Source organism: Actinia tenebrosa, unplaced genomic scaffold, assembly GCF_029948245.1.
Source record: "Actinia tenebrosa isolate PJP-AT-01 unplaced genomic scaffold, QUT_ActTen_1.0 PGA_scaffold2__45_contigs__length_23673736, whole genome shotgun sequence".
NCBI classification, from domain to species: Eukaryota; Metazoa; Cnidaria; class Anthozoa; order Actiniaria; family Actiniidae; genus Actinia; species Actinia tenebrosa.
Window position 1 is genome coordinate 21,068,738 of NW_028292579.1, and position 26,292 is coordinate 21,095,029.

Here is a 26,292-nt window from a genome sequence, read left to right on the forward strand (position 1 = left end):
GGAACTGGGAAAACAAGAATTGCGCAAAACAAAACAAATTACGAGCTGGAATTGTGTGCAGGAGAAGTATGAACAAAGAACTTAATTTCCAAATTAACAAATTCCTTTTTCCTTTTTTAATATATTTTGACTTGTCTTTTAGTAAACGACACACTAGATGTTAAATTCCATCTTGAGGATGTAACCACTCCAGCTCCATATTCTGGACGCCTAACCGTAGAGTATTATAAAACATGGGGAAATATATGTGCTAAGGATTTAAAGCTAGAAGACGCACATGTCATCTGCAGAATGTTAAACTTTACCGGAGCACTGACTATTTCTCATTGGGGTAAACATACTGGTAACGTAAGTTTTGAGCTTGTCAATCACTGCAAAGGAACAGAAGTCTCCATGAAAAGTTGCTCAGGGTTAAAGCTAGAACAGGTTAAAACATGTGAAGAAGGCAATTACGCAGGGGTTGTTTGCACTCCAAAAATTGTAGGTAAGTTTTGCCATTAGTTTAAGAAAATTAAATAGATTCTGTATGCAAACAATTTCGTTTTCTCCTACAGTCACACCAACACCCTTACCTCAAAACGTACGTCTTAGCGGTGGTTCAGACGATGCAAGAGGCCGAGTTGAAGTCCAAAGACACAACATTTGGGGATCGGTTTGCAATTCGGGATGGGACATGCGTGAAGCTAATGTTGTATGTCGAATGAAAGGCTTTGATAGCGCAATTACAGCATATAAGTCATATGGCGAAGGAACTGGTCCAATATGGATGTCTGGGCTACGATGCAAAGGCAGTGAAAATAATATTGAGAAGTGCACAAGTGATGGGCAGGAAAAAACAACTTCATGTAACCATGGCATGGATGCTGGAGTGGTCTGCCGCCGTTATAAAGGTCACAGACTAGAACACTTGCTTTTTAAATCCTTTTCATGAATAAGCTTTATAGTATTAACTTCTAATTAATTATATTAACACAGATATATTAACAGTCGATCTGAAAAATCAAACATCCAAGTATGATGGTAGAGTGACGCTAAAGGTAAACGGCAGTGCAGGATCAATTTGTGGTAATGGGTGGAACAAAAAGGATGCAGATGTCACTTGTCAGATGAAAGGATTTAAACAAGCTTTAGTACCCATCGGCCATTTTGGAGGAGGACCAGCTAAAATCTGGTTGTCAAACGTAGGCTGCAGCAATAGCGACAAATCACTAAAAGAGTGTAATCATGATGGATGGGTAAACAACTCATGTCCCAAAAATCACCATGCAGGAGTGATATGTGAACGGCCTGGAGGTTTGTCAAAGTCCTTTAAATTATCATCTCTTAAATACTGTAACTCGTTTTGAATGTCTCAATGCATTGATTCCTTTTTTTATCGCAACAGTTAACGACCCAAATTTTGGTATGAGATTGGTTAAAGTTCCAGGAACAAATCTAAGCAAAGTGGAAGTCCAGTACTATGGTGTTTGGGGAGCTGTGTCCGCTAACAACTGGAATCTGGCTGACGCTCATGTTGCGTGCTGGTTTAACGGCTCAGGAAAAGCATCAAGAGCAGGAACAATTACAAACAATGACACACTTCCCATTTTGATTGATAACCTTAATTGTCGAGGAAGTGAGAATTCAATAGAAGAGTGGTTTCGAATGGGGTATCTCTGGTGCTGACCAATCCACATTAGCTGCGGTTGAATGCACCAAAGTAAATGGTATATAAAAATATCTACAGTTTCTTCCTTTAATATCATCAAATGTATATATTGAGATTTAATCTTTCTTATATTAATTTTTAAACACAAGTTGGAAACCCATTGACAGCGACAATAGGACAGAATGAAAGATTTGGACTAGTGAAAATACAATACAAAAGCACAGAATATGCTGTTTGTGGCGACGATAAATGGGACAAAAACGATGCCGATGTAATCTGCAGGATGAATAATTATAAAAAAGGAGCAATGGCAGCGATAAGGAAATACACAATTGATCCAAACAAACCATTCCTTTATGGATTTGAATGCCGTGGCACTGAACCTGGATTAGACGAGTGTTTCCGTATTCAAACTTCGAATTGTCCAGGAGACTTCATCGCAGGTGTTATGTGTAAACCAAATATAGGTAATGAATATTAAACCATTTTTAAGGTAGACACGTGAAATATTTCATTAAAATATTTCCTTTGTGTTTCAAGGGATATCGCCACAAATGAAACTGCGGTTAGCAGATAATGGACGTGTAGAGGTATCATATGATGATAAATGGGGTACAATATGCAATGACGGTAACAGCCAGAAAAATGCTCAGGTCATATGTCGCATGCTCGGGTATATCGATTCAGATGTGTATGATTCGACGTCCAAAACAAGTGGTCTAATCTCTTGGCTTGGAAACATGCAATGCAAAGGAACTGAAAAATCCATTGAAGAATGCAAACCAAGATGGGGAGAGGCAAATTGCAATGATGACAAAATGCTTAGAGTCACTCGCAAGAAAGGTAATTTTACTATTATAACACCACTTAATTGCCCCAGTGTTTGTAATTGATTCCTTATGGAGTGTTTTCATTTGCAGCTGATGCTCCTCACTTCCAAATAATCGGGAACGATGCTATTACTGACTCAACTGTCAAAATCCACTTTCAGAACGTTGGATCCATTTCAGGCTTAAAAGCGTATGTTTCAAAACAAAAATCATCTTATACACTTAACATTATATTTATAAGAAATAAGTATAATTAATCTTTTTGTTTATTTGTTTGTTTGTAGAATCTATCAAATTGCTGTTGAAAGGAGGCCATATGAAGAACGTCTCCAATCCTTTAATACTCAACAAAAGCGCTTCGAATTTAAGATAGTAAATTACACCACAAGTGCTAACCTTAAAAGCGATTCTTACATTACCGCTGAAATAGACAGTTCATATCTACCCAAGAACAACTTCACCATTGGTGACCTCAGTTTTGCCCAAGGAAATGATGGGTTTACTAATGAGCCGCTTCAACCAGAGACACCGTACAGAGTATATGTGAGGGTCGCAACTGAATCTTATAAGGTTTGTACTTCATACTTCCTTATCTCATGTATCAAAAGACTATTGCGGCATTCAAATAACCCTTTGTTGATGTTAAACTTTTACCTTTTACTTTTTTCTTATAGAAAACAAGGATGTTTGGTGATTATTCTTACGTGGCCTTCAAAACAAACAAAGTCTTTGCTAAAGGTAATTTGATTACTTGTCTTAAAGCAGCAGACTTTCTTCTCCTTTGCCATTCTAAAAGCCACAGACACATTCTTTGTTCAATTTATAGGTCGAGCTGAAAAACTGACCAGTTCGAGAGGTGGCGAAGCAGTAATAGGAATGTCCATTGTGATAATAATGTTGATTGCTGTTATCATCTGTGCCTCTGTCTGGTTCATAAGAAAACAAAGGAATGAGGAAATGGACGCTTCTGATAAAAGTCAAGGTAATCACACTTTTAAATCATATCATTGTTAATTTAAGGCAATATAATTTGGAATCAAAGATAATTTCATATAATTCAAAAACCACCAAATCTGAGTCAAATATTTCATTTCTGTTAGGACTTGAGATGACAGACAATGGTGACATGCGTACAGTTAATGATATACCAGAAGGCTACTACCAGGCACCGCTACGTGAAGAGCGCAACGAATACGTCACTTCTCCAGAAAAGGATAATAAAGCTGCCTATCAGTCTTTGGTAACTCGTACAAGGGTATGTCCTATCAAAAATCTCAAACACTTAATTCCGATGTAAATTAATTGCTTTCATATTTTTAATCCGCAGATTGCTCGTAACAAGCAAGAAAACGAGTCTCCTTTGTACGTCGAAATCAGGAGTTGAACAGATGATTCCCGAATGCGCCGCAATTAAACTAAAAACCATAGTTTCTCATAAATAAATGTAGAAAATTGCGTGCTTTGTTTTATTTTTATTAAAACAATAGAGAAAACGTAGAATTTGATAGGAGTGTTAACAAGCTAAGGAGATAGCGCTGTAAACAGTGCTATTACAGGCTAGGTCATCTGGTGTCTCTGAAGGTAAACACAGGGACCCCAGGAACAATGTTCTTACTCATTCACAATCTACTTGTTTTCTCCAAATTTTTCAGGCTTTCACAATTGATTGCCATTCATTAAATAATAGTTAAAATATTAACCAAAAGGGAGAATGTTGGAATTCAGAATTGAATTTAAAAAGGGTACTTGAAATAATGGGGGTATAAAATAAAGGTGTAAATTTTTGAAGCATAAAAGTTGTTGTCGTCGTTTTTATTAGTGTCGTTAGCATAATGAACCCATATTTTTGTTGGGGGAGGGAAGGGAAGGATCTTTTTCCTATAGTGCACGGCAAAATGGCCCCTGTCAATTTAACGCAGGAAACCCAACAGAGAAACAAATAAAATGTTTACAACACCTGTATGAATTCTAATCAGAACCAAAACAAAATGTGAAATAGTTTCCATGACAGAAACACTGCTGTCAGCAGCATAAATGCGACCCATTATTTTGCATACAACGTCCAAGGAAAAAGAATCAGTTGGCTGCAGGCTCAATTGTAATAACAGGAACTGATGAAACAAATTTTAGACATATTGTGATGCAACATTGAGACCTCAAGACATTAAGTCAAGCTAAATTAAACTGAAGCTTGTGTGCTGAAAACAATTGGAAATCTAGGTTGCCAACAGGAAATTAATTATCACAATTCAACCTCTTTTCAGCACCTTTTAAAAATATTTTATTTTATAAATTGATAATTATTTTTTCCTTCAGCATTTTGACATATATTTTAATAAGAATGAAATATCACTGATTAAAGTATTTATTTGCACTCACACATCTGTACTGAAACAAGTACAAATGTACAAGTTTAGTTTGGCAACAGGAAATTAATAAATTTCACATTTCAGCCCCTTTTCACACTTTTTAAAAATTGACTAGTAATTAACTAATAATTAGATTTTTTCTTCAGCATTTTGACATTTAATAAGAATCAAAAACAAATTTTAAAACCATGTAATATTGATGATCATAGCATTCATTTGTGCTCACACACCTCTTTACAAACAAATAAGAATTTACAACAGTATTACCTTTTTCTTGTTCTCCAAGTGCTTTTCAAGTGCTCTTGGTTGAACATGGTTTTTTTTTTCCACAAAGATATAACTGCATAATGACACCATTGCAACAAAAAGAGAAAAAAGTATTATAAGGAAGTGTTGTCACCAGAATAAAAAGATAAATCAATTTGCATAACACTAAGATTAAAAAGTTAAGTAGGGTGATGGGAAAGGAAAGCATTTTCTCTGAAATATGTAAAATCTTCTTTGTTTTTATTCATTTTATAGTTTTCTATAGTATTTATCTTCACTAACTAGGCATGAATGGCATCTTGAAAACACACACTTTGTAAGCAAAGACCTAAAGACCTCAATTCATGTTTTCAAGGTCTGTGATTTAGTGTGTTTACTAGTTTCAAGGCCTCTGTTTTCTAGGTCTGTGCTTTCGAGGTATGTGATCAGTGTTTTAAAAGACTTTCTAATAGGTACTTTGTTTCCCAGGTCTGTTCTTTTGGTGAGTTTACAAGTTTCTTAAAGTGTGTTTTCTACGTCTTTGCTTTCGAGGTCTGTGATCAATGTTAATTTTTGTTTACGTTTATTTTTTGAAGTGTATGCTTTCAACACACAATCCAGAACAGAAACATCTGATATTATTCATTATTAGGAAAAATGTAAACAATTCAAGAACATGCAATGCTACTGGGCTGACCTAGCTACTAAGTTAATTGACATGAAAAGATTATGGGATTTTAAACAACAGTCCCCTTCACAGTTAGCAATGCCTTTGCTTCAGGGTGAGATAAATGGTGAGCTCACAATGATAGACGTGAATAATTTTCCAAGGTGTTAAAAAAAGGCAGTTGCAAGCTCACCATTTTTCTCCCTTGATACAAAGGTACATTGATTACTGGCAACCTTTCAAGATGGCACAGGAAAATGTGAAAGGGACGAATATAGGGTATATGTGTCTTAACCAATTTTAATAATAATCCTAATACTTCCATCTTATAGCACAAATAAAGTAAACTTTGATTCAGAAAAAAATTTTTGCTCAGTGGAGGGACTGTGAAGAGAAAAGAGCTAATATAATACTTCTTACTAATATACAATTACGATTGACAAAACCTGATGCCTGAGTTGTCTATGACTTGCAGACCATGAGGGCAAGTAGGTCTGCTTGTTTTAGTCTAAACCTACAAATAGGTCAAAAAAATGGATACAAAAAATGATTTTTATACCTTGAAAGCGATAGTTAACAGCTATTGTTTTGGTTTTAATATTGGTCTATTAGTATCATCAGTAGTTCAGCCAATCAAAGTGCATGATTTGTGATTATACAAGTAGGCTTAAACTTTATACATTGAATTTTCCAATCCCCCACTTTTATTTTTTGTGTACTAGTCTGTTATATCTCAGCCTCTTACCCCTCTTTTCTGCACCTGTCCTATTAGGTCTTACTAGTTTGTATTAACAAACATGTAACATCACCACTAACATCATCAAGTATCCTTTGAATTTATTTATTTATAATTATTACTAATGATCAGCCTTTATTTGGATTTCATCCTTTCCAGTCCTATCTTTGACTTTGTATTTACAGTAGCATAATATTAATAACTAACCCTATTTGATCGCATTGTTTAAACAGGATCAGGAATGGGAGGTCCGGATCCCGAATCATGATCTATCTTTTGTCGAAATCCTGCATCCTGTGAAAATTGTAAGCGACAACCCAATTGAACATATCCAATGAAGGTGTTTGGCTTTTTGTTCTTTGAATTGAGGTTTTGGAATTGAGACTTTGGATGTTGGAGATAAATACGAAACTGAGGAATTATGGTCAATTTAAATGAAAAAGCAGCAGTCAGATTTCATTGAGATTTAATTTGAACTGCAAAGAATGGACGAACAACTGGCTACAAGATAACAATGGCATTTTAAAAGGATTTCCTTAAAGAACAAAAAAAATCCAGAAGACAACATATTCGCGTGCATTCAATAACTTTAAATGGAAAGAACAGACAAAACCCTAAACTGTGAAAGTGCAAATCCAGGTGCAAATCAACTGACAACAAGCTTAAAGCAAATTGTAAGCATGACATGACTTTGAATAAGCTGACAACAAAGTATTTGTGAATAAATACATTCAGTTATTTCAATTAAGTCACCTGAAAAGCTTTAAAGCTGAGGCCGACAAGGATTATGGGTAGATTCTTTTTGCACATTCAACCACTTGATATCTGTTCATGGACTTGCAAATCTTTTAATGGTTACAGTCTCACCTCTTCTGAGCATCATCGAGCTGCAGTTTGTATTTAAACACTTTTGTATATATATGCCTTTTTGATATGAAAAGTTTCCCATGATGCTCAGTGATCTCAGCTTTCTAGGTTTTTGATGACTAACTTTAAATTGAAACAAGTGTATATTATTTTGAATTGTTCTAAAAGACAATCATCTAAAAATAATGTTATATATAAGAGCAAAATAAATGAACCATATAACATTTAAATTAAAATTAATAGCCCTTTTGTTGTGAGCGAATTTCTTTAGATTAATTTTGGCACATTTTCCCCGCCTTTTCTCAAATAAGGGTTGAGACAATGTCAAAGAGTAACCGATTGTCGGAAGTAAATGTCAAAAACATCCTAAAAATGAACAAATCAACTTTGAAGCCGTTCCCGTCCTTAAAGATATCTCTATAGCGTCGATCTGAAGCAAAACTTCAGTGAGCACAGTTTGCAATCTGATCAAAACGACATTAATAAGACATCAAAATTCATTATGCGAGTATGTGACATTGTTCGCGATCAAGTGTATAGGATGAGTCTTAATCGCTAATAATGAGAACAAAGATTAACATATAAATAACATTAGATAAAAAGGATATAACTGTTTGGTAAAAATACAAGCCGAGCTGCTCAGAAGACAACTGGCGGTGAAAGTTAATGACCCATGATCTTTGACAATGAGCTACATCTTTAAATAAATATTTCATTGTTTTACCATAAATTGCGGCCTTGGAACCTCCTTGTGATGATCACGGAGACGAAAAACCATATCTGTACGAGGAGTTTGATTTTTTTTTTCGAATAAAAATTCGAATACACAACTGCTTAAAGGCGCCATCTTGGTAACTTTATTGTAACTGTAGGGCTACCAGATTAACCTTGACGGTGATTGGATAAAACTCATTCACGTGACTCTGCGTCTTTTAATGACCAATTGGACCTGGCCAGAAGTCGTTTTAAATATTACAAAACTACGAGTCCTCGCACTAACGGTTTTTTCCGCTTTCAACTATCGATTTAAGATGACTGCCTTGATTATTATTATGATGATTATTATTGATTTAAGCTTTTTTTTAAACTTCGATTTTCCGAATTGAAATTTAATACTGATTCCAAATCTGGAAAGAAAAATAGGGTGTCCCGAGCTCGTTTTCGAGATAATCAGCATTTAATGGAAGCTTACGCACGAGCTTTTGGAGTAAAAACTGCGCCACCGGAAGTGATTAGAAAACAATTAAGATCCATAAGATAATAGTTATATATTTGCAGACTATATGATTGCACGAATGAAGGCTAGTCAATCAATTTACAATAATACATGGATATTTTCAACAAAAAGATACATTGATTTCTCATATTTTGTAGTTTTGGTGTTCTTAAAAATTTCATAAAGTCGAACAAAACGGCCCTACAAAAATCTATTTTTTCATGTGTTGCTGATTTAAACTTTTTCTAAAATGTTGATATAACCTAGATTTTTGAGAGTTTTTTCGAATGAGCCATTAAAAAATAGAGGGTCCAGTGCAAAATTTGAGGGTTTTGCCCTGTTGAAGCTCAAAACCCGTATGGTTCTTCAATATGATATTGTAGATTTTTCAGCGGTTTTTGAGCCGCGCTCATCGTGGGCTCAATTCGAGCGTTCAATAGGCATCCGTTTTCAATGTGTGTCCTCTTATTGACCATTAATTTTCTTCATCACATTGTCAATTTGTTTTTTTACAATAACAAAAACGATAATAAAAACTTCTAGAGATCAAAACAACCAACGGAAAGAGTGCTCGCTCGTTGACGTCAGCTCATCTGTCTGTCCTCTTATTGATGATAAAAAATAACCAATCAGCGCGCGAGAAATTTGTTAGTTATTGTAAAAAAAATATTGCAAATTTATAGAAACTCGCAACCCTGAAATTAGGTTGATATATATATATATATATATATATATTTTCCCCCGCACGGAAAGCGTCATGGAAAGCAACCATCAACATCCATCATCCATCCAATCAAGTCACTCCTCGAGCAATCATTGCGTGCCAAACGCTACTCAATTATTATAATATTATGATTTAGCATCTCAAGCTCTCGCGTGCACCCAAAACTCGATCAGGAAGTACGCTAATCAGTATAAATGGATGCGGTTTTCGATATACTTTACGGTTTGTTGTCAATTGATGCGCTTTTATTAAGGTTCAATTTTCCACGTTTAGAGTTCATAAAAAATTGCACTTTTTAGTGACAGTTCAATGTCGGAGAAAAATCTCCTATCGATCATTTAACACTTTTTCTCCACTCTCAAAAACCCAGTTCATTATCAGTGCGTCAAATCCCATTTTCCAAATGCAAAGCAAAGTAAATCTAAACTCCCAGTGAAGGACAAACTTGCGACCTCGACTTGAGGTGGAAATGTACGCAGCTTATATTTAAACCACAGGTAACCCGCGTTACTGTCCTACAATCGCTCTTTGTTTTAGGTCGCCAAGATGCAGGCGACCATTTTATCCACGGTATTTGTTTTATTACTCAGTCAGTTTCAGTCTTCTTCTACTGCTGAACACATTAAGAAGTATCTGGTTTTCGGAGGCAATGGATTTATTGGCTCAGAACTAGTAACTCTGCTACGTTTACGCAAGTCCGATGTAACCATAGTGAACCGTGGCAACTGGTACTGGGATTCTGAGATTCGTATTAAGCCCTTCGTGAAACACGTTAAGTGTGACAGATATACGATCAAATCGTGCAGTGAATTGATTGAAGTTATAGAGGATAAAGATTACTTTGACGCCGTTTATGACTTTAGTTCTTACATTTCGGAGCACCTCCAGGTAAGAACAGACCAATATGGATCATGCCATGTGCTTTAAATTAATTTGGGATCCACATGCCATGTATTACAACATACGATTGATATTCTTAAAATATAGCAAAGAATTTACATTGGAGAAGTGCGCGTTATTCATGTTTACCCTATATTAGTATGTATATTTTTCTTTGCATGACATCTCCAACATAGACGTTATTTTATGCCGGTGTCTTTGTCTTCTTCATTAACAGACAACAATTGATCCCTTTGTCGTCAGACATACAGTTGTTCGTCAAAAATGATGCCTTGTGAATTTTAAAATTTACATTCTTTCAAGTAAGGGCAATTGCAAATTCTTGCCTGTATAAGATGATTTTTTAGGAAAACATTAAACTTCTAATAATATTATACAATTATGATGGAAGAAGTTACCTCCAGTTGAGAATGGCTGTTATGACACCTCGATTTAAGCGTGGAGAATACGTGACATGCTAAGGGGGAAAGCCTCGAGCTTCATGTTAAATATTACTAGTTTTCATTTCTGTTTTATTTTTTAATTGAGGTTAGGAAAATGGGCAGGAAAGTTAAGCACTGGTCCGGGTTTTTCGGGTGTGTTATGCCGTAACATTAATGGCTTTCCCTATGGTTATCATTGTAACACATTCCGTCCATCATCCTTATGCGATTCGCGCGTCACCAATAAATGTGACACAAACCACGTGAACATTTTCATTTTCAAAATCATGTCGTAATTATTTTCCTTTCTTTTAAAAAGTCACCGGAACAGCTAACTCACATATAGGTTTAGCGGAGAGAGGAATACCGGTGACCCGGAATCAAAGAAGCTTAAGAGACTCACGGGTACGCGTGGTGCCGGCTGAGTGAGTATAGGAATCGAACCCAAACCCCAGAGGTGATAGGCAAATGTAATACCGCTACGCCACATTGGATTCCTTGCATGTGAACGAAGGTTACAAGGGGTTAGGACGAGGTTGATAATTGAAGGAAGCAGAGGTTTGTTTATCATTTTAAAGCCGAATTCGTATGGACAACTAATTCAAAAATCTTCACTTTTAGGACGTCTTAGAATTACTACGCACTCGTGTTGGTCGTTATGTGTATATCAGCTCAGATTCAGTCTACGAAGTCTGTAAACCATCAAGCCATGGAGGCCCTAGCAAGGAATCAGATGCAATACGACTCGAAAACTACGAACAACTGAAAGAGAAAGCAGGATATGATCACTATGGTGACTCAAAGCTAGCATGTGAAGAAGTGCTTCGGAAAGAGCACAACGAGCACCGATTGAACTACATATCCCTGAGGATACCTGACGTCATAGGACCACGTGACAACACCGATCGGTTCTGGATTTACTTTCTGTGGGTAAAGTTCCAGGATGTAATCGACCGACCAATCTTTTACCCCCCAAAGTTACATAACCAGCAACTCAGTTTCGTGATGTCAGAGAGTTTGGCGATGTTGTTGCTTAGCCTGAAAGACCTTCAGCTAGACGTCTTTAATCAAGCTTACAACTTGGCTTTCAAGGAGACTGCAACGCTGAAAGAGTTTATAACTCTACTGGGGGAGTATGTGGGAGTTCCAAACGTCAAGTTTGATGAAACTACAGTAGACAAAGCTTTTACTTACTACCCATCGGTTAAACGTGGACCTCTCAATATCACCAAGGCTGAAAAATTGCTAAAGTGGAAAACATACTCTCTTAGTAAAGGAGTGAAGAGGACAGCTGAGTTTTACGATTATGCGATGAGGGCAGGTGAATTTAAGAAGCAAAGAGATGGAACTATTCAAGCGTTCATTCCTGAAGACAAGCTGGAGTTGTTCAAAAAGAGGTATAAAGAGATTTATGGAATGGAACTTGAGATTAAAACATTTCCGCACAGCGAACTTTGACGATATCATACCATTGGGTATTTTTGAACTGTTCCCGGCATAGTTATGTTAGAATAACAATAAAATGTCGCTGTGATCCTTTCAGTTTATATCACTTTATCTTATCGACATTCTATCGATATTATCGGAAATCATCTTAAAAGCAGGAAATCTGTAGTTAAACGAGTGGCCACAAAATTTCTAATTTATAAAAGTGATTGATTGGGGGTGGGGCTGCGAATCACGTGTCGGAAATTAATGTCTACGCATGGTAGATCACCTTCACAATTGTTTTAAGTCTTTTTTTTTTTTTTTTTTTTTTTTTTTGCCACATTTTTACTTGAGGACAAAATAATGCTAGCGCTATAAACGATTATAGAAAGCATAAAAAGGTTTGTTCGAGTTTTGAGTTTTGATTTTGATCCGTATGGATTGAGCTGGATTTTGAATTAAAAAGTGGATCTGCCTGCCATTATTTTAAATATCAAGAAAGAAAAACGGAAAAAAGGAGCAAAAGCGCGAGTAGGGTATAATGTTAAGGTCACCCATCCAAGTGCTAACCCTCCCTAGACGAGCTTGACTCCGTATCGTGAACGACAACGGTTTATCCACTGGACTATGGTTCCAGGTGAATCAGCATAACAATAGCCGCGAAAACAATGCACCGAATAGACTAGACTTTTAAACATTATATTTTCAACCGATTCCGATTTTCAAGAGGGAGAATTCTTTTTCATGAGAAGTAAAAGTCTCCGTGACTTTCGAGAATCTTCCGTTCTCCCTTCCACTTCCTTAACGGTTTATGCGCAGCATGTGATCATGTGTTAGAATAAAAACTCACATATAACACGTTTGTTCACATTTATTGGGGGTAAAGATTTTCTGTGACTACAAAACCTGTTTGCTTCCTAGCGTTTTCCTGTTAAAGCCAACTAAAGACAAACTTCTAATTCTTGCCTCTTTATCCAACTCAGAAAATGAAAATGATTTTAACCGCTTAGTAGTAGTAACCAAGCTGTAAACGAAATTTTTATGAAATATTCTACGACATCATTGCTTTGGACTTAGTGACTTTTAAGTGGATTTGAGGTTAACCTCATTTATGTGTTCCATATCTTTATATAACATAACCTACAGCATGCTTTGTGGATAAAACTCTACTTTTAAGCCCGGTTTGTTGATAAGCGTCTCTGCATGATCTTTAAATACGTCAACAGTTGGTTTATCGAAGTTTGTAAAACGAATACAGGTAAGAGTAGTTTCCTCTTTCGAGCTAAGGAAATCAATAGCTACTGAGAAAAGAATTTTGGCACATAGATCCTTGGGGAATCCAAAGATGCCACTACTGATTGCAGGGACTGCAACGCTTGTCAAGTTACGACGATGGCATTCTTCCAGAGAGTTAAGTACTGCTGATTGCAGGTCTTTCTCCTCATTTGCATCTCCCCCTCTCCACACTGGACCTATAAAAGTAAAGCAGGGATTTGCCCCCTTAGTATGCGTTGCCATCATTCCCAACAGAATGAAATAAAAAAGGACACAGGGGTAATGTTTGCTGATATAAATGTGAACATAAGAGACTAAAAAAGATAACATTTTATCAAACTCTCAAACAAACTGTCTGCTAAGCAAAGTCAGGGTACTACAAGTTGTTGCTCTCACCCCCTTGGTGTCTGAGGTGTTCTTGTGTGACACCAGAGGCAACGGCTTAAAAGATTTTATCAAGCATTATCATAATTATAAGACACTGTTTATTTTTTACAGGCATGGGAAGGCTAGTGGGATGAAAGGAGCTATATAAAAAGATATGGCATTTAAGGAAGCCACCCCAAAAATAAGTAGATAATTAGAAAATTTATACAAAAAATTTTCTTGTTTTAATAGGGGACCACTTTAAAAAATTCAGGTCGGGAAGACTGTCATTTTCTTAATACTTAAAATACACAGAAACCTACCAGCCCTCCCATGCCCGTAAAAAATAAATGGTCCTTTGGATCTGTCAAATAACTAGACTTACCAACTGCATGAATGATTACTTTGCAAGGTAAGTTTCCAGCTGTTGTTACAGCTACATCTCCTGTTGGTAGGGGACCATTTTTAGACACAAATTCATCACTTTCTTGCTGGATGATTTCTCCTCCACTTCTTACAATGGCACCTGCAACCTTTAAATAAATTATATAAGTATTAATACTAATAATTATTATAAATAATAAGTCTCAAGTAAAGGAATAGAGTAGAATAACATATGAAAGAAGACAAGATTGGAACAACCTCTGACTCAGAAAAATCTGAGCTCCAGACAGGAATCGAACCCATGATCCTCCGGATACTAGTCGGATGCTCTAACCACTGAGCTACTGGAGACAAGGGTACAATGGGTGAAGCATATGCAGACCACATCACACAGCCACGTACGATCTTGTCTTCTTTCATAAGTCTTAAGTAACATATGTTAATCAAGGTAATCCTGTTTTAAGAGGTATGTTAAAAAATCCTTGTTTTCATCTTTTAGCTTTTCATAGGCTAGCTAATTAATTTTTTTTTTTTTTTTGTCATTATTATTCTGTTTCTTTTTCTTATCACTTATTACTATTATATATAGATCTTAGTTTAAATATAATTATTTTCCAAGCTTCATTCATTGATTACTTCATTGATCCATCCATCCATATATTTATTCATTCATCTATTCATCTATCAATCCATTCACTCATTATTGATTTTTTTTTTTTTTTTCTGTTTGTTTTTTTGGTCTTGCTTTTTCACTAGTCTTTTTATCTTTTATAGTTTTATTTTTTTAACATTTACTATTCTTCTATATAATGGTTATTTTTTTGGTTTTAGACCTGATAAAACATGATCTGCAAGTTTATTAAATGACTTCAAAAATTAATGAATAATAGAATGAGCATTTAGGGTCCTTATTTGTGACATGCTCTTGTACTCTTTTGGTCCTTTATAAAGATTTCAAAATCTTTATATAAAGATATCCATGTTGAACTATTATCAGGTATAAAGATCTATGCATGATGGACATGATGGCTTCGAAGGACCTGATAGGTCTAAATGCTCATTAATTATTCATGAAGTTTTGAAGATATGTTAAAAAAATTGAACAGAAAGGTTTCCATACCCCTCCTCCATGCTTGAGCCAGGAGTTTGCTGCATTGACAATAGCATCAACCTTTTCCTTTGTCAAGTCATTACACACAACTAAGAAAAGAAAACATAGTTTTCATATTTGTGAATGCTTCCAACCCACAGTCGTGCAAAAGCATACAGTTTGCCTTAAAAAATAAAACAGGGTTTTGGTGAAGGTCCACCAATTTAAAGTGCTTCATGACATTGTCAGACAACACAAACTTTTAACAGCATATGTCTATGGAATTTCATAAAATAGGCCTTGATTAACATCCACGACTTACACAAGCTTTTAGCTTTCCATTTTATCATGTTTAAATAAAGGTATTCTATTCCACTAAAACCACCAAAACTTACTTCAACACGAAAATGATTCTCCAAGTGCAATTAAGAAGAACAATAATGGCATAATTACCAGAACCAAGAACTTACTTTAAGAGCAAATAATAGCCCCCTCTGCAGAGTACCCCATATATTCTCTTTTGGGAACCCTGTGTTAAACCTCACCACAGGAAGCCCAGGGAGAAAAAACAGCCAAAGAAATTTGGAGGAGGCTTTGCAAATAAGTTCATTCCATGAATTTGTTTTGGTTCTTTCATATATTTAGTATTATAAGCCATGCAGTATTATGGGAAAAAATATAGATATATATATTTACACACCCTCTATTGTTCTTGGACTCTTGTGCTTCCTTGTTGCTGCTTGAGCTGCTGATACAAACACTGATGCCACTACTTTTGCCTAAAAAATAAATTGTTTGACGTAACTACAAACAACTGCATATAGATAGCAGTTTAATTGAAGCTCGGACATAGGTGCTAGAGGGGCTTTAGACCCCATCCCCCCACTTTTTGAGAAATTATTTTTCAAATTGAATTTTTTTAAATCCTAAATTACTAACAACTATAAAACTAAATTCTGATATTCAAAAAATAATGAACATTTAGCAGAAGTAGCTATAGCATTTGCTATACTAGTATATAACAATCAAATCAATTTGCTAAATATAATAATATTAATAATAATAATAATTAATAGGCTATGCTTCTGGGTATGGTTTGATTGCAGCCTTGAAGCACTTCTTTAGCAGTAGGTTAGCTGTGATTGATGTGGATATTAAATGACAATGTATATAATTTCTAATGAATGTGAGGGAAAAAATCTGGTTAAACCTTCGATGTTGCTCAGATGACCACATAAAATGGTGGTCCCATCTCTTTAACTGCCTACCCAGTACAAGATCAGTGAGTTGGATGAGAGTCTGTCGTGCAAGAGGTTGTGGTTCATTTAAGCCTCAGCTAGAGCAACACTCAGGGTCTTTCATCTGAATTTAGAAGGTGCTGTATTAATTTGTTCTAAAAATAATTATTTGCAAATGGTTATACTTTTGTTGTGGCTCAGATGACCACGTAAAATGGCATTCCCGTCTCCTTCAGAGGATTAAGGGCCACATGCAAGTTTATTGATTGTGACTGTTATGACATGTCACCCTCTCTACAGTAAAGGTAATTTATTTTTTATTTATTCAGCAAACCCTGAAAAAATATCCTTACCATGCCTAATTATTGCACCATTAGTCTTTCCTCCCATATACTAGTCTGAATATTTGCATAACCATGAATGCAAAAGTCTGAGCACTCTGATTGGATGAACTACATGTTAATTGTCTAAGTTGTTCTAGCTCTTTTGCACTAACTGGAACACTTTTCAATCACACACCCTACCACCATACATTTAATGTTCTATGCAAACAACACTCAACTCCCATGTTGATTTTTATGAAGGGAGAAAAACCCTCATAGCATACAAGAGAACAACCCTCCAAACAAACTCAATGCACATATGGTATCTGCAGGGCTAGAACCTTAAAAACCACTGTGGTGAAAGAGGACGCTTTAGCAGCATATCCCATACATGCTACCAGTAAAAATACATTGGTAGAAAATTATAATGCAAAGTGCAGTGGTTTTCAGCTGTTTAATATAAGATGTCCTGGCAATGTGTTTGGATCAGATAATTGAGAAAGAGAAAACAATTCTTTCACTTGATACGAAATCTGTTCTAGTCCCCAGACTACTATAAAATCATGACAATTACTACTGCAGTATTCGTACTTGGCACAGTTTCCATGGCGATAGGCTTAATATGAGAGCACTAAAGATGCTGTCCCCCAGAATTATAAATATTTGCAATCATTTCCACTAGAATAGAAAGTTATAGACACGGAAGCCACGTTGGTTCTAGGGAACTAACTAGCGAAAAATGATCAGACAACACTGTTGCTAAAACCCAAGATGGCGACAAGGGAAAGTGAGTTTGATTATTATAAAATATGCTCGTATGGACAACTGTCAATAAGAGAATAAGATTACCCTAGCATAAAATGTTTAAAATGTCCATTATATCATCCAAAACTGGAAAGATAGCTGCAGTTTTAGGAAGAAGATCTGCACTTTAAAAATTATGCCTACGGCATTAATTACTGGAAGTTTACCTTATTTGTGGCACTAGAGTTGAAGCCGTTACTTATAAGAAATCCAAATCTAAGATTAAGGAGTAACCTTGAAGCTACAACACCTGGCCATATCATCGTGGATCGAGTACATAAACTATTACAGTAACTCTTTCGTTTTTACTTGACTGATTTAAAGACATGGGCTACCTTTATCCTATCCCACAATGCATTGTAATGCAATAAAAAATATTTCTGTCTCGTTTTTCTTTTTTCTTTTCCAATTTTCCTCTTCTTTTTTATCTCATACTTTTGAAGCAATTCGCATGTCCAAGATGTGAAGTAATCTCTAATAATACTCAAGATAACAGCGCTGTTAACTCTGACGTCATTTTCACTTTAACGTCCAAATACGTCATAGTTTAACTGTAATGGTTTTCCTGCTTTTCTCTTCCTATTAGATTTGCTATCCATACAAATTATTTATCCTTTCGCTTGAGTAATTGTATTATATTAGTTCTGATTAATTTGGACTGTTTTTTTTGGCTATGCCACTGCTATATTATCAAGATAAAGACTATGGGCGCTTTGGATCACTCGTAATAGGAGAGAGCTGAGGCTTCGGAAACGGGCCGTCTCGATGTCAGATGAACAAAATAGGAAAAGTCGAAAAGGGCAGAGCAGAGAACGCAAATTCTTGGCGCAAATACCCTGTATAAATGCACAGCAACTCATAGTAAAGGAGTCATAATTGAACCACTACTGTCAAATTTTCACTTTTCGTGGCAGAATGGTACACTACGGTTTTCTTTGGCTTGAGTAAATATTAAATAACCACCCACCAACTTTTCTCCCACCCTTCGAAGTTCATTTTCTAGCTTCCTGTTTCTGTTTTCTTACCTAATATTTGGTGCGCATCTTTGCGCAGTACATAAATAGATTAATTTCTAAGACTGAATAACTGACTTGTAACTAAGTGTTTCTGATAATAAAGTTTAATAGCAGTTGCCTTATTCAGAGTCACGCCATTGCGACGGGTTTTTATGTTTCTTATTTATAAAAAAAGAATTGCTGATAAATTAAGTAACCAACCTCGAAATGTGACCTTCTTAGCGGAATTTTGAAGGAATAATTGCAAAAAAATGTTTTCAGTTGTCATGACTGCTGCTATTTTGGTGAGAGATGATGATAATAAGAGATGATAAGAATGATAAAACCAGACTGTAATATCAAGACAAGCTCAAGTGCTCAATGCTGTCCCGCCTTACGTCCCAGTTTCAAAACTACTTTAGTGTTTGAAGTAGTTTCAGCAATATTCGAATTTATTTAAACATTCTTGATCTGCTCAAGTTTCTGGATATGCCAGCCATATATTTCTGACAGTGCATATTTATAACACGCATAAATGCTGAGACGTTTATGATTCTATGATTGGCTGAAGGTGACTAATCAATCAGTTATATCAGTACTGGTATGGAGGCCAAGTGAACATGGTTTAATTAAAATGCTAATCAATCAAAGCTAAGAATGAGACACAAGCTTGAAGAGTGAAAAAGTGCTTTGTTCAGGATGTAATTTGAATCCCTGTTCGAGAGCTGCTGCAAAATTGCAATATGTAAAATAACATTAGCCTCATTATTGTTCATCCAGAACCTGACACCCTTCAGTCTAGTTCGATGTTTGAAAAATCTCAACCCGACTATGTTTTTTTCGATTAGGTATAAATTCAGTGCGAAGGGTTAGAGTTGAGTATAAATTTAGAGTTATGGCTAGCGCTTAAGATGATATTTCTTATGTTTTTCATGGTCAAAGGCGGAACCAGGGGAGGGGGGAGGGGTAAGGGGGAGATGGGGGTAATGATGAATTCGGTGACTAGCCAACCCCATTTTGAGTTGGAAAATAACGGCCTTTCTAGGTAACAATCACCCCCTTGAAATCCTTCGAATTCTTAGGCCGCCACTGATGGTGTATCTTCGATGTTATATATTTTTTACTTCTTATTTCGATCCCTCCTGATGTGACAAGTCATGCAAGTTTCATGAACTAAAAAATTTTTTTGATCCTTTGTTTAAGTTTTAGCTACAAAACGTTAACATTAACATTTCTTAGCTTACGAGTGATTCTCAGAAAAGTTGCATGTTCCAGACAAATGTGTTAAGGAAACGCTCTCATATTTTACGATTTATACTGAAAGATACAAATGCTTTCAACTTGTTTAAAATCTTATTTATACAAATACAATTTATTCTATGCTTGGATGAAAATGTCAAATAATATTCATCTACAAATTTGAGTAATGAAGTTTTAAGCTGTTTAAAAGGACCGCAAGGTTTAGTTAAATGAGAAGAACAGAACTCTCTCTCTCTCATATTTTATGTACTGCTGCAAATATTTCATGATTAGAACTCTTTTTTCTCGTTAGTAGTTTTATTTATATCAAAAAGTAATAATACCAGAGGTTACAAATTACTTAACCTTCTCGAGTTATGAAAGGACTTTTTAGCAAACTGCTGGCTTGTGTCGAGTTAATGACCGCGGTACTTGATGCATGTAGAATAACAACATGATATTTATGTCAATCAAAGAAAAATTTAAATCGAAAATTCTTTTTCCTCTTCATACATTTCATGAGTCTAACATAGGCGGGGGAATCGGGTGGTGGGATTGTCCTATTACTGCAAAATTTTGGCATATAAATTTAACTTTAAATATTTTAACGAAAGTAAAAGTTATTAGACATGCATGGACGAGGTAATCAAGAAAAACATCGAGTTATGAAAGGACTTTTTAGCAAACTGCTGGCTTGTGTCGAGTTAATGACCGCGGTACTTGATGCATGTAGAATAACAACATGATATTTATGGCAATCAAAGAAAAATTTAAATCGAAATTCTTTTTCCTTTTTATACATTTCATGAGTCTAACATAGGCGGGGGAATCGGGTGGTGGGATTGTCCAGTATTACCGCAAAATTTTGGCGTATAAATTTAACTTTAAAATATTTTAACAAAAGTAAAAGTTATTAGACATGCATGGACGAGGTAATCAAGAAAAACATAGCATGGAGTTCATCAAAGTGAATGACTTATGAAGGGTCTTTTTGGGTCTTTTGACTGACAACTGTAGTACATATACACTCTAGTAAACTGTTAACTGTTTTCAGGTGGATCAGCAGGCAATGTAGTGATCATGCATCTCCATCCCCCCACACCCTCCTTTCAAACCGTTCCGCAGCCTCTGCCTAATATACTGCCATCCTCCGTCGACCAGCAACCATTTTCAGTTCCAGGACAGAATCGAAGCCGATAAATATCTGTGTCCGTTTAAAATTCACATCATAAACGAATGATCAGCTACGCTTTGCTTCCTATGATATTACTACAAGCAATGTCGTACCGACCAATCAAAAGAGATCGATATCCATATATAGACAATTGGGTAAGTGGGTAATGTACAGATAACCAATTACAAATAAGTAGTGTTGATGCAAGCCAACACCCTTTAAAATTACCTTTAAACATTTTATTTTTCTTTACAGACCTCATTCCTTTGGCTGGCTTGCTCAGAGCAAGGAGTTCTAATCTTTTTTTCGGATCTTAGTCGGAATTACCAGAAAATGATTTTTCATAAAAGTTTTCTGCTTTTCGCTTTAATTCCTTTAGTTGTGACTCTGGCCACTGAGGAAGAGAAAGATGAGAAGCTAGAGAGTCTTCCGGCAGAGTTAAGAGCAGATAATCTTCCCACCGCTAAACCAGCTCCTAGTTTTAAAATCTTGGCAATCCTTGCAAGAATGGAAGCAAGGTAGGCAAACCAAGTACCAGACTGCTTAATGCTATTTAGATTGTTAGTCATTGACTTCAAGCTCAAGTTGATTTATAACTTTTGTATATCTCATACATGGCGTATATTTTCAATCAGTGAAAAATAACTAATTATTTTTTACAGAATTCGACGTCTTGAAGCCCTGGGTGTGCAGCAACTCAGAGGTACATTCCGCATCGTATCATCTTAATTTTTTTAAAGGGAATGATTACATTCGGAAAGCTATAAATGATCTTGCTTGTTTTCGATAGGAAGAGATGGTCGTGATGGTATGCCAGGGAAGCCAGGTATATAAAAATGCTACATATTTTTAAATCAAATATGCTTTAGTAGAGATAGAGTATATCTTTCAATTCTTGCACTCCTTTGGCGTTTTGATATAGATACACTGACCACACCAGTGTGCAGCAGTGTAAAAAAAAAAATTTAAAAACATACAAAACCGTCAGCGGAATAACTTTTAAGCACAAGCTTGTGTAAACACAATTAATTAAATGGTTTAAATCAAATAACTTCATTATATGACATTTGTAGATGATTGATTTTTCTCAATTAATGATATCTACCATGCATAACAAAAAGGCATAGCTGCACGTAATACATTAGAGTGATTGCCATATGACCGTGAAAGAAAATAGACCATTTAGTTTGTAATAGTTGATAAAGAACAAAAGAAAATCATTGGTTTAGAGTCTACTACTAACTATTAGTTTGCCTATTCTTTCACGATCATATGAAAATCACTCTAGGCTAGATCATTTGGCTATAAATGAAGGTGATAAAATTTTGTCAAGAATAATTGTTGCTCAACAGAGCATACCCAAATATACGCGTATATTTTCAGATCTTTCTTTCTTTCTCTTGCTGTAGTATATATAACATATTCAGTTTGCGTTAATATTTCAGAAGTTACTTTTACATTTAACTGATTTATAATTAAGACGATTTAAGGTATAAGTGTTTAACATAGGAATTTTCTTTAGTTCTGCCGAAATTTAACCTATCTATTAATTTATAGGGGCGTAGGCAGGGGGAGGGGGTAAGGTGGCCAAGGTTCCCTCCTCGTTACAACAAAGGGACGCTTTTCATAATTCATATGGTAACTTTCGATTTAATTTTTAATTTCTTTAATAAAATGAAGTAAAAGGTATTCACACTTTTTTGCTGTTGTTTTTTGTTTTGGTTCCACGTTTTGGGCGGCAGACTCAAATACTTGAAATGGGGGATTTTTGAATCTCCCCCCTCCCCCTCGGAAAATCTTGGCTAAGCCCTTCTCGGGTGCTCCAAACTAAACTAAAGTCGAAAAAGGTTTGCGCTACTATACATGGACACCATTTGTCTTGCTTTGCTTCAACGTACTTAAAGTATGGACTACGAATATTGCCACACTTGCCGTGTAAAATGCTCAAACTTTGAAGTGTTGCTTTTTCTTCTTTTTTTTTTTTAATCAGGAAAGGACGGTCACAATGGAAGAGATGGTGAACAAGGACCAAGGGGTGAGAAATAAAAGCCTGACCAGCCACAAAGCATCCATACTTAATCAGCATGCAGCAACGATTGACTGCCGATGATACGATAATTCCAAACAAAACTAGCTTAATATAGCGAAACCTTTCGTCTCAATTGAGTCTGAACTATCACAGGTAGCCCAAGCTTGGTTTCTGTGGTGTCCTGTTATAAGGAAATGTATGGGGAATCATCAAAAATTTCAATAAAATCATCAAAACGTGAAATAAAGCCTCGAAATTTTACATAATCATTGAGAAATAGCACTTCTTTCGCTCTGCGTGGTTATTTTTTGAATTTAGCCCGTTTTAAGGATTTTTTCTCCCACCAGTAAGAAATAAGAGAAGGTTGGAAACTCGGGATCCAAAAGTGAGCCATCACGAGTCTTTGAAACCTCGTACGTCTTCGAATTTTCTTTCCAGCGCCAAATTTTAGTCATGACCCTTCTCTCACATCCCTATAGAACCGAGAAAGTGGCATTAGAGATTAGTCTTCGCGTCTTTAAGCCATGAAATTTGCCTGTATTCACATACTACCTCGCTTGTTCTGACCCGTACTTGGAGCTCACTGTACACCAATTCAACGGATTTCTTTCGGCAACTGACCCGAGGTCACGCCGGAAGTCTTCGTATCGTAAATGCGGATTCGATTTGGATATCGTATTTCTTCGAAATTATAAGTTAAATACTTTTGTATCTTAGGCTGTTAAAAAATACACTCACCATAATTTTCGAAATTATAAGTTAAATACTTTCGTATCTTAGGCCGTTAAAAAATACACTCACCATAATTTTCGAAATCATAAGTTAAATACTTTCGTATCTTAGGCTGTTAAAAAATACACTCACCATAATTTTCGAAATTATAAGTTAAATACTTTCGTATCTTAGGCCGTTAAAAAATACACTCACCATAATTTTCGAAATCATAAGTTAAATACTTTTGTATCTTAGGCCGTTAAAAAATACACTCACCATAATTTCGAAGAAATACGATATCCAAATCGAATCCGCATTTACGATACGAAGACTTCCGGCGTGACCTCGGGTCGGTTGCCGAAAGAAATCCGTTGAATTGGTGTACAGTGAGCTCCAAGTACGGGTCAGAACAAGCGAGGTAGTATGTGAATACAGGCAAATTTCATGGCTTAAAGACGCGAAGACTAATCTCTAATGCCACTTTCTCGGTTCTATAGGGATGTGAGAGAAGGGTCATGACTAAAATTTGGCGCTGGAAAGAAAATTCGAAGACGTACGAGGTTTCAAAGACTCGTGATGGCTCACTTTTGGATCCCGAGTTTCCAACCTTCTCTTATTTCTTACTGGTGGGAGAAAAAATCCTTAAAACGGGCTAAATTCAAAAAATAACCACGCAGAGCGAAAGAAGTGCTATTTCTCAATGATTATGTAAAACTTCGAGGCTTTATTTCACGTTTTGATGATTTTATTGAAATTTTTGATGATTCCCCATACATTTCCTTATAACAGGACACCACAGAAACCAAGCTTGGGCTACCTGTGGAACTATTAATTCATTATACTATATAAAGGTATAAAAATCACTGAAACTAGCTAACACAAATGTATGGAATTTCAATTTCAAATACGTGGTTCAATTTTTTCAATACCCCATACTGTAAGTCAAAGATAAGGGTTGACTTTCTATACAATCTTACCCTGTCCTTCTACTTTCCTTATAATTAAAGTAGATCCTACATTGTGCTTAAACATTTTTCGTTTGTAGGACCAAGAGGATTTCGAGGGGTTCGAGGAATCAATGGAGCAAGAGGTCCTCGAGGACCTCCAGGTGGCGGGGTGCAGTACGTTAGATGGGGAAAGACTTCTTGCCCTCGTATTTCTTCTCTCGTTTACAAAGGTAAAGAGTGAGATTTTTCAACTTGCGCTGGAGTTATGCTTTGTTAACTACACTGTCTTGTCTTACGTGGGTACTTTTTGTGTTGTTTATTTTTTGTTTTTGTTTTTGTCTTCGCTTTTTGTTTTGTTTTTGTTTTGCACATGTAATGTGTGTCAGCGTCTTGTGTTATGTTTTGTTCACTGATTCCTTCGTTTTGGGGTTCCTTTCTATTGTCAAGATAAATTGAAATATTGAAATGTTATTTGAATTTAATAATTATATTTCTTCACTAAGGTATCATTGGTGGGGAGCACTACACGCATACTGGTGGTGGCACAAACTACATGTGCCTCACAGAGAATCCCAAATATGTGAATGCCAAACCTGGTTTCCAAAATGGTGGAAGAATGTATGGTACCGAATACGAAGTCAGCGACAACGCGCAGTTATTCACAAAACCACTTCATGATCACGAAGCTCCATGTGCTGTATGTTATGCACCTTCCCGTACTGCCAAATTGATGATCCCTGGGACAAACGTGTGTCCCGCGGGATGGAAGACGGAGTACTGGGGCTACCTAATGACGGAGCATTACTCTCATCCCCACCCAAGAGATTTTATCTGCGTCGACAGGGATGCAGAAACTGTCGTTGGTTCGCATAAGAATTATAATGGCGCTCTTTTGTATCCAGTTCAAGGGGTTTGTGGTTCTCTGCCTTGCAATCCTTATAAGCAAGGCTTAGAATTGACATGCGCAGTGTGCACAAAGTAACACTGTTAACGAAAAAATGATGACACGCTTATTACTGTATGCTAAATAAAACACGCTCTCCAAAGCAATATATGTAGGATGTAACAGTAGAATCGGTCATAATAAAAAGGCCGATAATTAGAAATCACAAAGTGAAATAAATGCATCGGTGTATAAATAATTCAAGAAAAGCTTAGAATAAAATATTCATTCATTAAGTACGATTTGACATGGATATTTGTATATGATGTACACCTACTTGCAAGAAGGTTGTCATGCAAGAATAGAACATTTGTAATTTAGTAAATTAGTGATTTAGTAAATTTACCTCTTTTACTCCGACGAAGGACTAGCGTCCGAAACGTCAGTAAGTTTTTTCATCTTTTCACGGTGTATAATTTACCTATTCATCATTACTAGTAAATTTACCGATTAGGAATAAATTATCACTGACGTCAGACTATTACCAACATATCAGAAACGCCAGGCAGCGCGGGCTAGAATTAGTAGTTTTAGTTACGTTAGTTTTCCCAGTCTAAAGGGAAATTCTTTTAGTATTGTTATTATGTCAACCTATTTATTTACTGCATGATAGCCACAATTTTACACCAGCAGAAACGTACAAAAACAAATACTGATCTTATTCTTTATTTATTCATTTTCGTTTTAACTTTGAAATTACATCTTCATCTGCATGCCG

At 35.9% G+C, this 26,292-nt stretch overlaps 5 protein-coding genes and 1 non-coding gene across 7 annotated transcripts; 4 read left to right on the forward strand and 2 right to left on the reverse strand.

Moving 5' to 3' along the window:
* The first annotated feature begins 138 nt into the window (after window positions 1-138).
* Window positions 139-2,541, forward strand: LOC148909574 (soluble scavenger receptor cysteine-rich domain-containing protein SSC5D-like). The gene is made up of 6 exons (XM_089034194.1): window positions 139-484; window positions 555-890; window positions 976-1,293; window positions 1,385-1,649; window positions 1,931-2,115; window positions 2,189-2,541. Exons 1-6 carry the CDS (start codon window positions 292-294, stop codon window positions 2,539-2,541), a joined length of 1,650 nt encoding a protein of 549 aa, XP_088890320.1. The 5' UTR covers window positions 139-291.
* Window positions 2,542-3,096: 555 nt separating this feature from the next.
* On the forward strand, window positions 3,097-4,136 carry LOC148909575 (uncharacterized). Its single transcript, XM_089033736.1, has 4 exons — window positions 3,097-3,216; window positions 3,305-3,460; window positions 3,579-3,733; window positions 3,806-4,136. Exons 1-4 carry the CDS (start codon window positions 3,162-3,164, stop codon window positions 3,860-3,862), a joined length of 423 nt encoding a protein of 140 aa, XP_088889862.1. The 5' UTR covers window positions 3,097-3,161; the 3' UTR covers window positions 3,863-4,136.
* A 5,713-nt stretch (window positions 4,137-9,849) lies between these two features.
* On the forward strand, window positions 9,850-12,909 carry LOC148909576 (uncharacterized). The gene is made up of 2 exons (XM_089034195.1): window positions 9,850-10,191; window positions 11,247-12,909. The coding sequence occupies exons 1-2, from the start codon at window positions 9,850-9,852 to the stop codon at window positions 12,081-12,083; spliced, it is 1,179 nt and encodes a 392-aa protein (XP_088890321.1). The 3' UTR covers window positions 12,084-12,909.
* On the reverse strand, window positions 12,907-17,860 carry LOC148909577 (uncharacterized). The gene is made up of 5 exons (XM_089033735.1): window positions 17,701-17,860; window positions 15,869-15,947; window positions 15,199-15,278; window positions 14,080-14,227; window positions 12,907-13,525 (listed from the first exon to the last, which is right to left on the reverse strand). Exons 1-5 carry the CDS (start codon window positions 17,794-17,796, stop codon window positions 13,194-13,196), a joined length of 735 nt encoding a protein of 244 aa, XP_088889861.1. The 5' UTR covers window positions 17,797-17,860; the 3' UTR covers window positions 12,907-13,193.
* Trnat-agu (transfer RNA threonine (anticodon AGU)) lies at window positions 14,357-14,429 on the reverse strand. The gene has a single exon. It is a non-coding gene; the product is annotated as a tRNA-Thr (tRNA).
* A 3,351-nt stretch (window positions 17,861-21,211) lies between the features above and the next one.
* LOC148909579 (uncharacterized) lies at window positions 21,212-25,810 on the forward strand. 2 transcript variants are annotated; one of them, XM_089033732.1, is made up of 6 exons: window positions 21,212-21,459; window positions 21,604-21,644; window positions 21,732-21,767; window positions 22,932-22,976; window positions 24,730-24,861; window positions 25,135-25,810. In XM_089033732.1, exons 1-6 carry the CDS (start codon window positions 21,275-21,277, stop codon window positions 25,611-25,613), a joined length of 918 nt encoding a protein of 305 aa, XP_088889858.1. In that variant the 5' UTR covers window positions 21,212-21,274; the 3' UTR covers window positions 25,614-25,810. The 2 variants fall into 2 exon arrangements, with proteins under 2 accessions (XP_088889858.1, XP_088889859.1); XM_089033733.1 differs by lacking the exon at window positions 21,732-21,767.
* Window positions 25,811-26,292: the final 482 nt, after the last annotated feature.

Excerpts from the sequence above, each read along its gene's own strand:
- LOC148909579 (XM_089033732.1), top strand. The coding sequence starts at position 21,275 with ATGATTTTTCATAAAAGTTTTCTGCTTTTCGCTTTAATTCCTTTAGTT. Across the intron at positions 22,977-24,729 it reads TGGTGAACAAGGACCAAGGG|GACCAAGAGGATTTCGAGGG; the intron begins GTGAGAAATAAA and ends TTTCGTTTGTAG. Across the intron at positions 24,862-25,134 it reads TTCTTCTCTCGTTTACAAAG|GTATCATTGGTGGGGAGCAC; the intron begins GTAAAGAGTGAG and ends TTCTTCACTAAG.
- LOC148909574 (XM_089034194.1), top strand. The coding sequence starts at position 292 with ATGTTAAACTTTACCGGAGCACTGACTATTTCTCATTGGGGTAAACAT. Across the intron at positions 891-975 it reads GGTCTGCCGCCGTTATAAAG|ATATATTAACAGTCGATCTG; the intron begins GTCACAGACTAG and ends ATATTAACACAG. Across the intron at positions 2,116-2,188 it reads TATGTGTAAACCAAATATAG|GGATATCGCCACAAATGAAA; the intron begins GTAATGAATATT and ends TTGTGTTTCAAG.
- LOC148909577 (XM_089033735.1), bottom strand. The coding sequence starts at position 17,796 with ATGATATGGCCAGGTGTTGTAGCTTCAAGGTTACTCCTTAATCTTAGA. Across the intron at positions 15,279-15,868 it reads GAGTCCAAGAACAATAGAGG|TTGTGTGTAATGACTTGACA; the intron begins GTGTGTAAATAT and ends TTCTTTTCTTAG. Across the intron at positions 13,526-14,079 it reads AGTAATCATTCATGCAGTTG|GTCCAGTGTGGAGAGGGGGA; the intron begins GTAAGTCTAGTT and ends TTACTTTTATAG.
- LOC148909576 (XM_089034195.1), top strand. The coding sequence starts at position 9,850 with ATGCAGGCGACCATTTTATCCACGGTATTTGTTTTATTACTCAGTCAG. Across the intron at positions 10,192-11,246 it reads ACATTTCGGAGCACCTCCAG|GACGTCTTAGAATTACTACG; the intron begins GTAAGAACAGAC and ends CTTCACTTTTAG.
- LOC148909575 (XM_089033736.1), top strand. The coding sequence starts at position 3,162 with ATGTTTGGTGATTATTCTTACGTGGCCTTCAAAACAAACAAAGTCTTT. Across the intron at positions 3,461-3,578 it reads CGCTTCTGATAAAAGTCAAG|GACTTGAGATGACAGACAAT; the intron begins GTAATCACACTT and ends CATTTCTGTTAG. Across the intron at positions 3,734-3,805 it reads CTTTGGTAACTCGTACAAGG|ATTGCTCGTAACAAGCAAGA; the intron begins GTATGTCCTATC and ends TTTAATCCGCAG.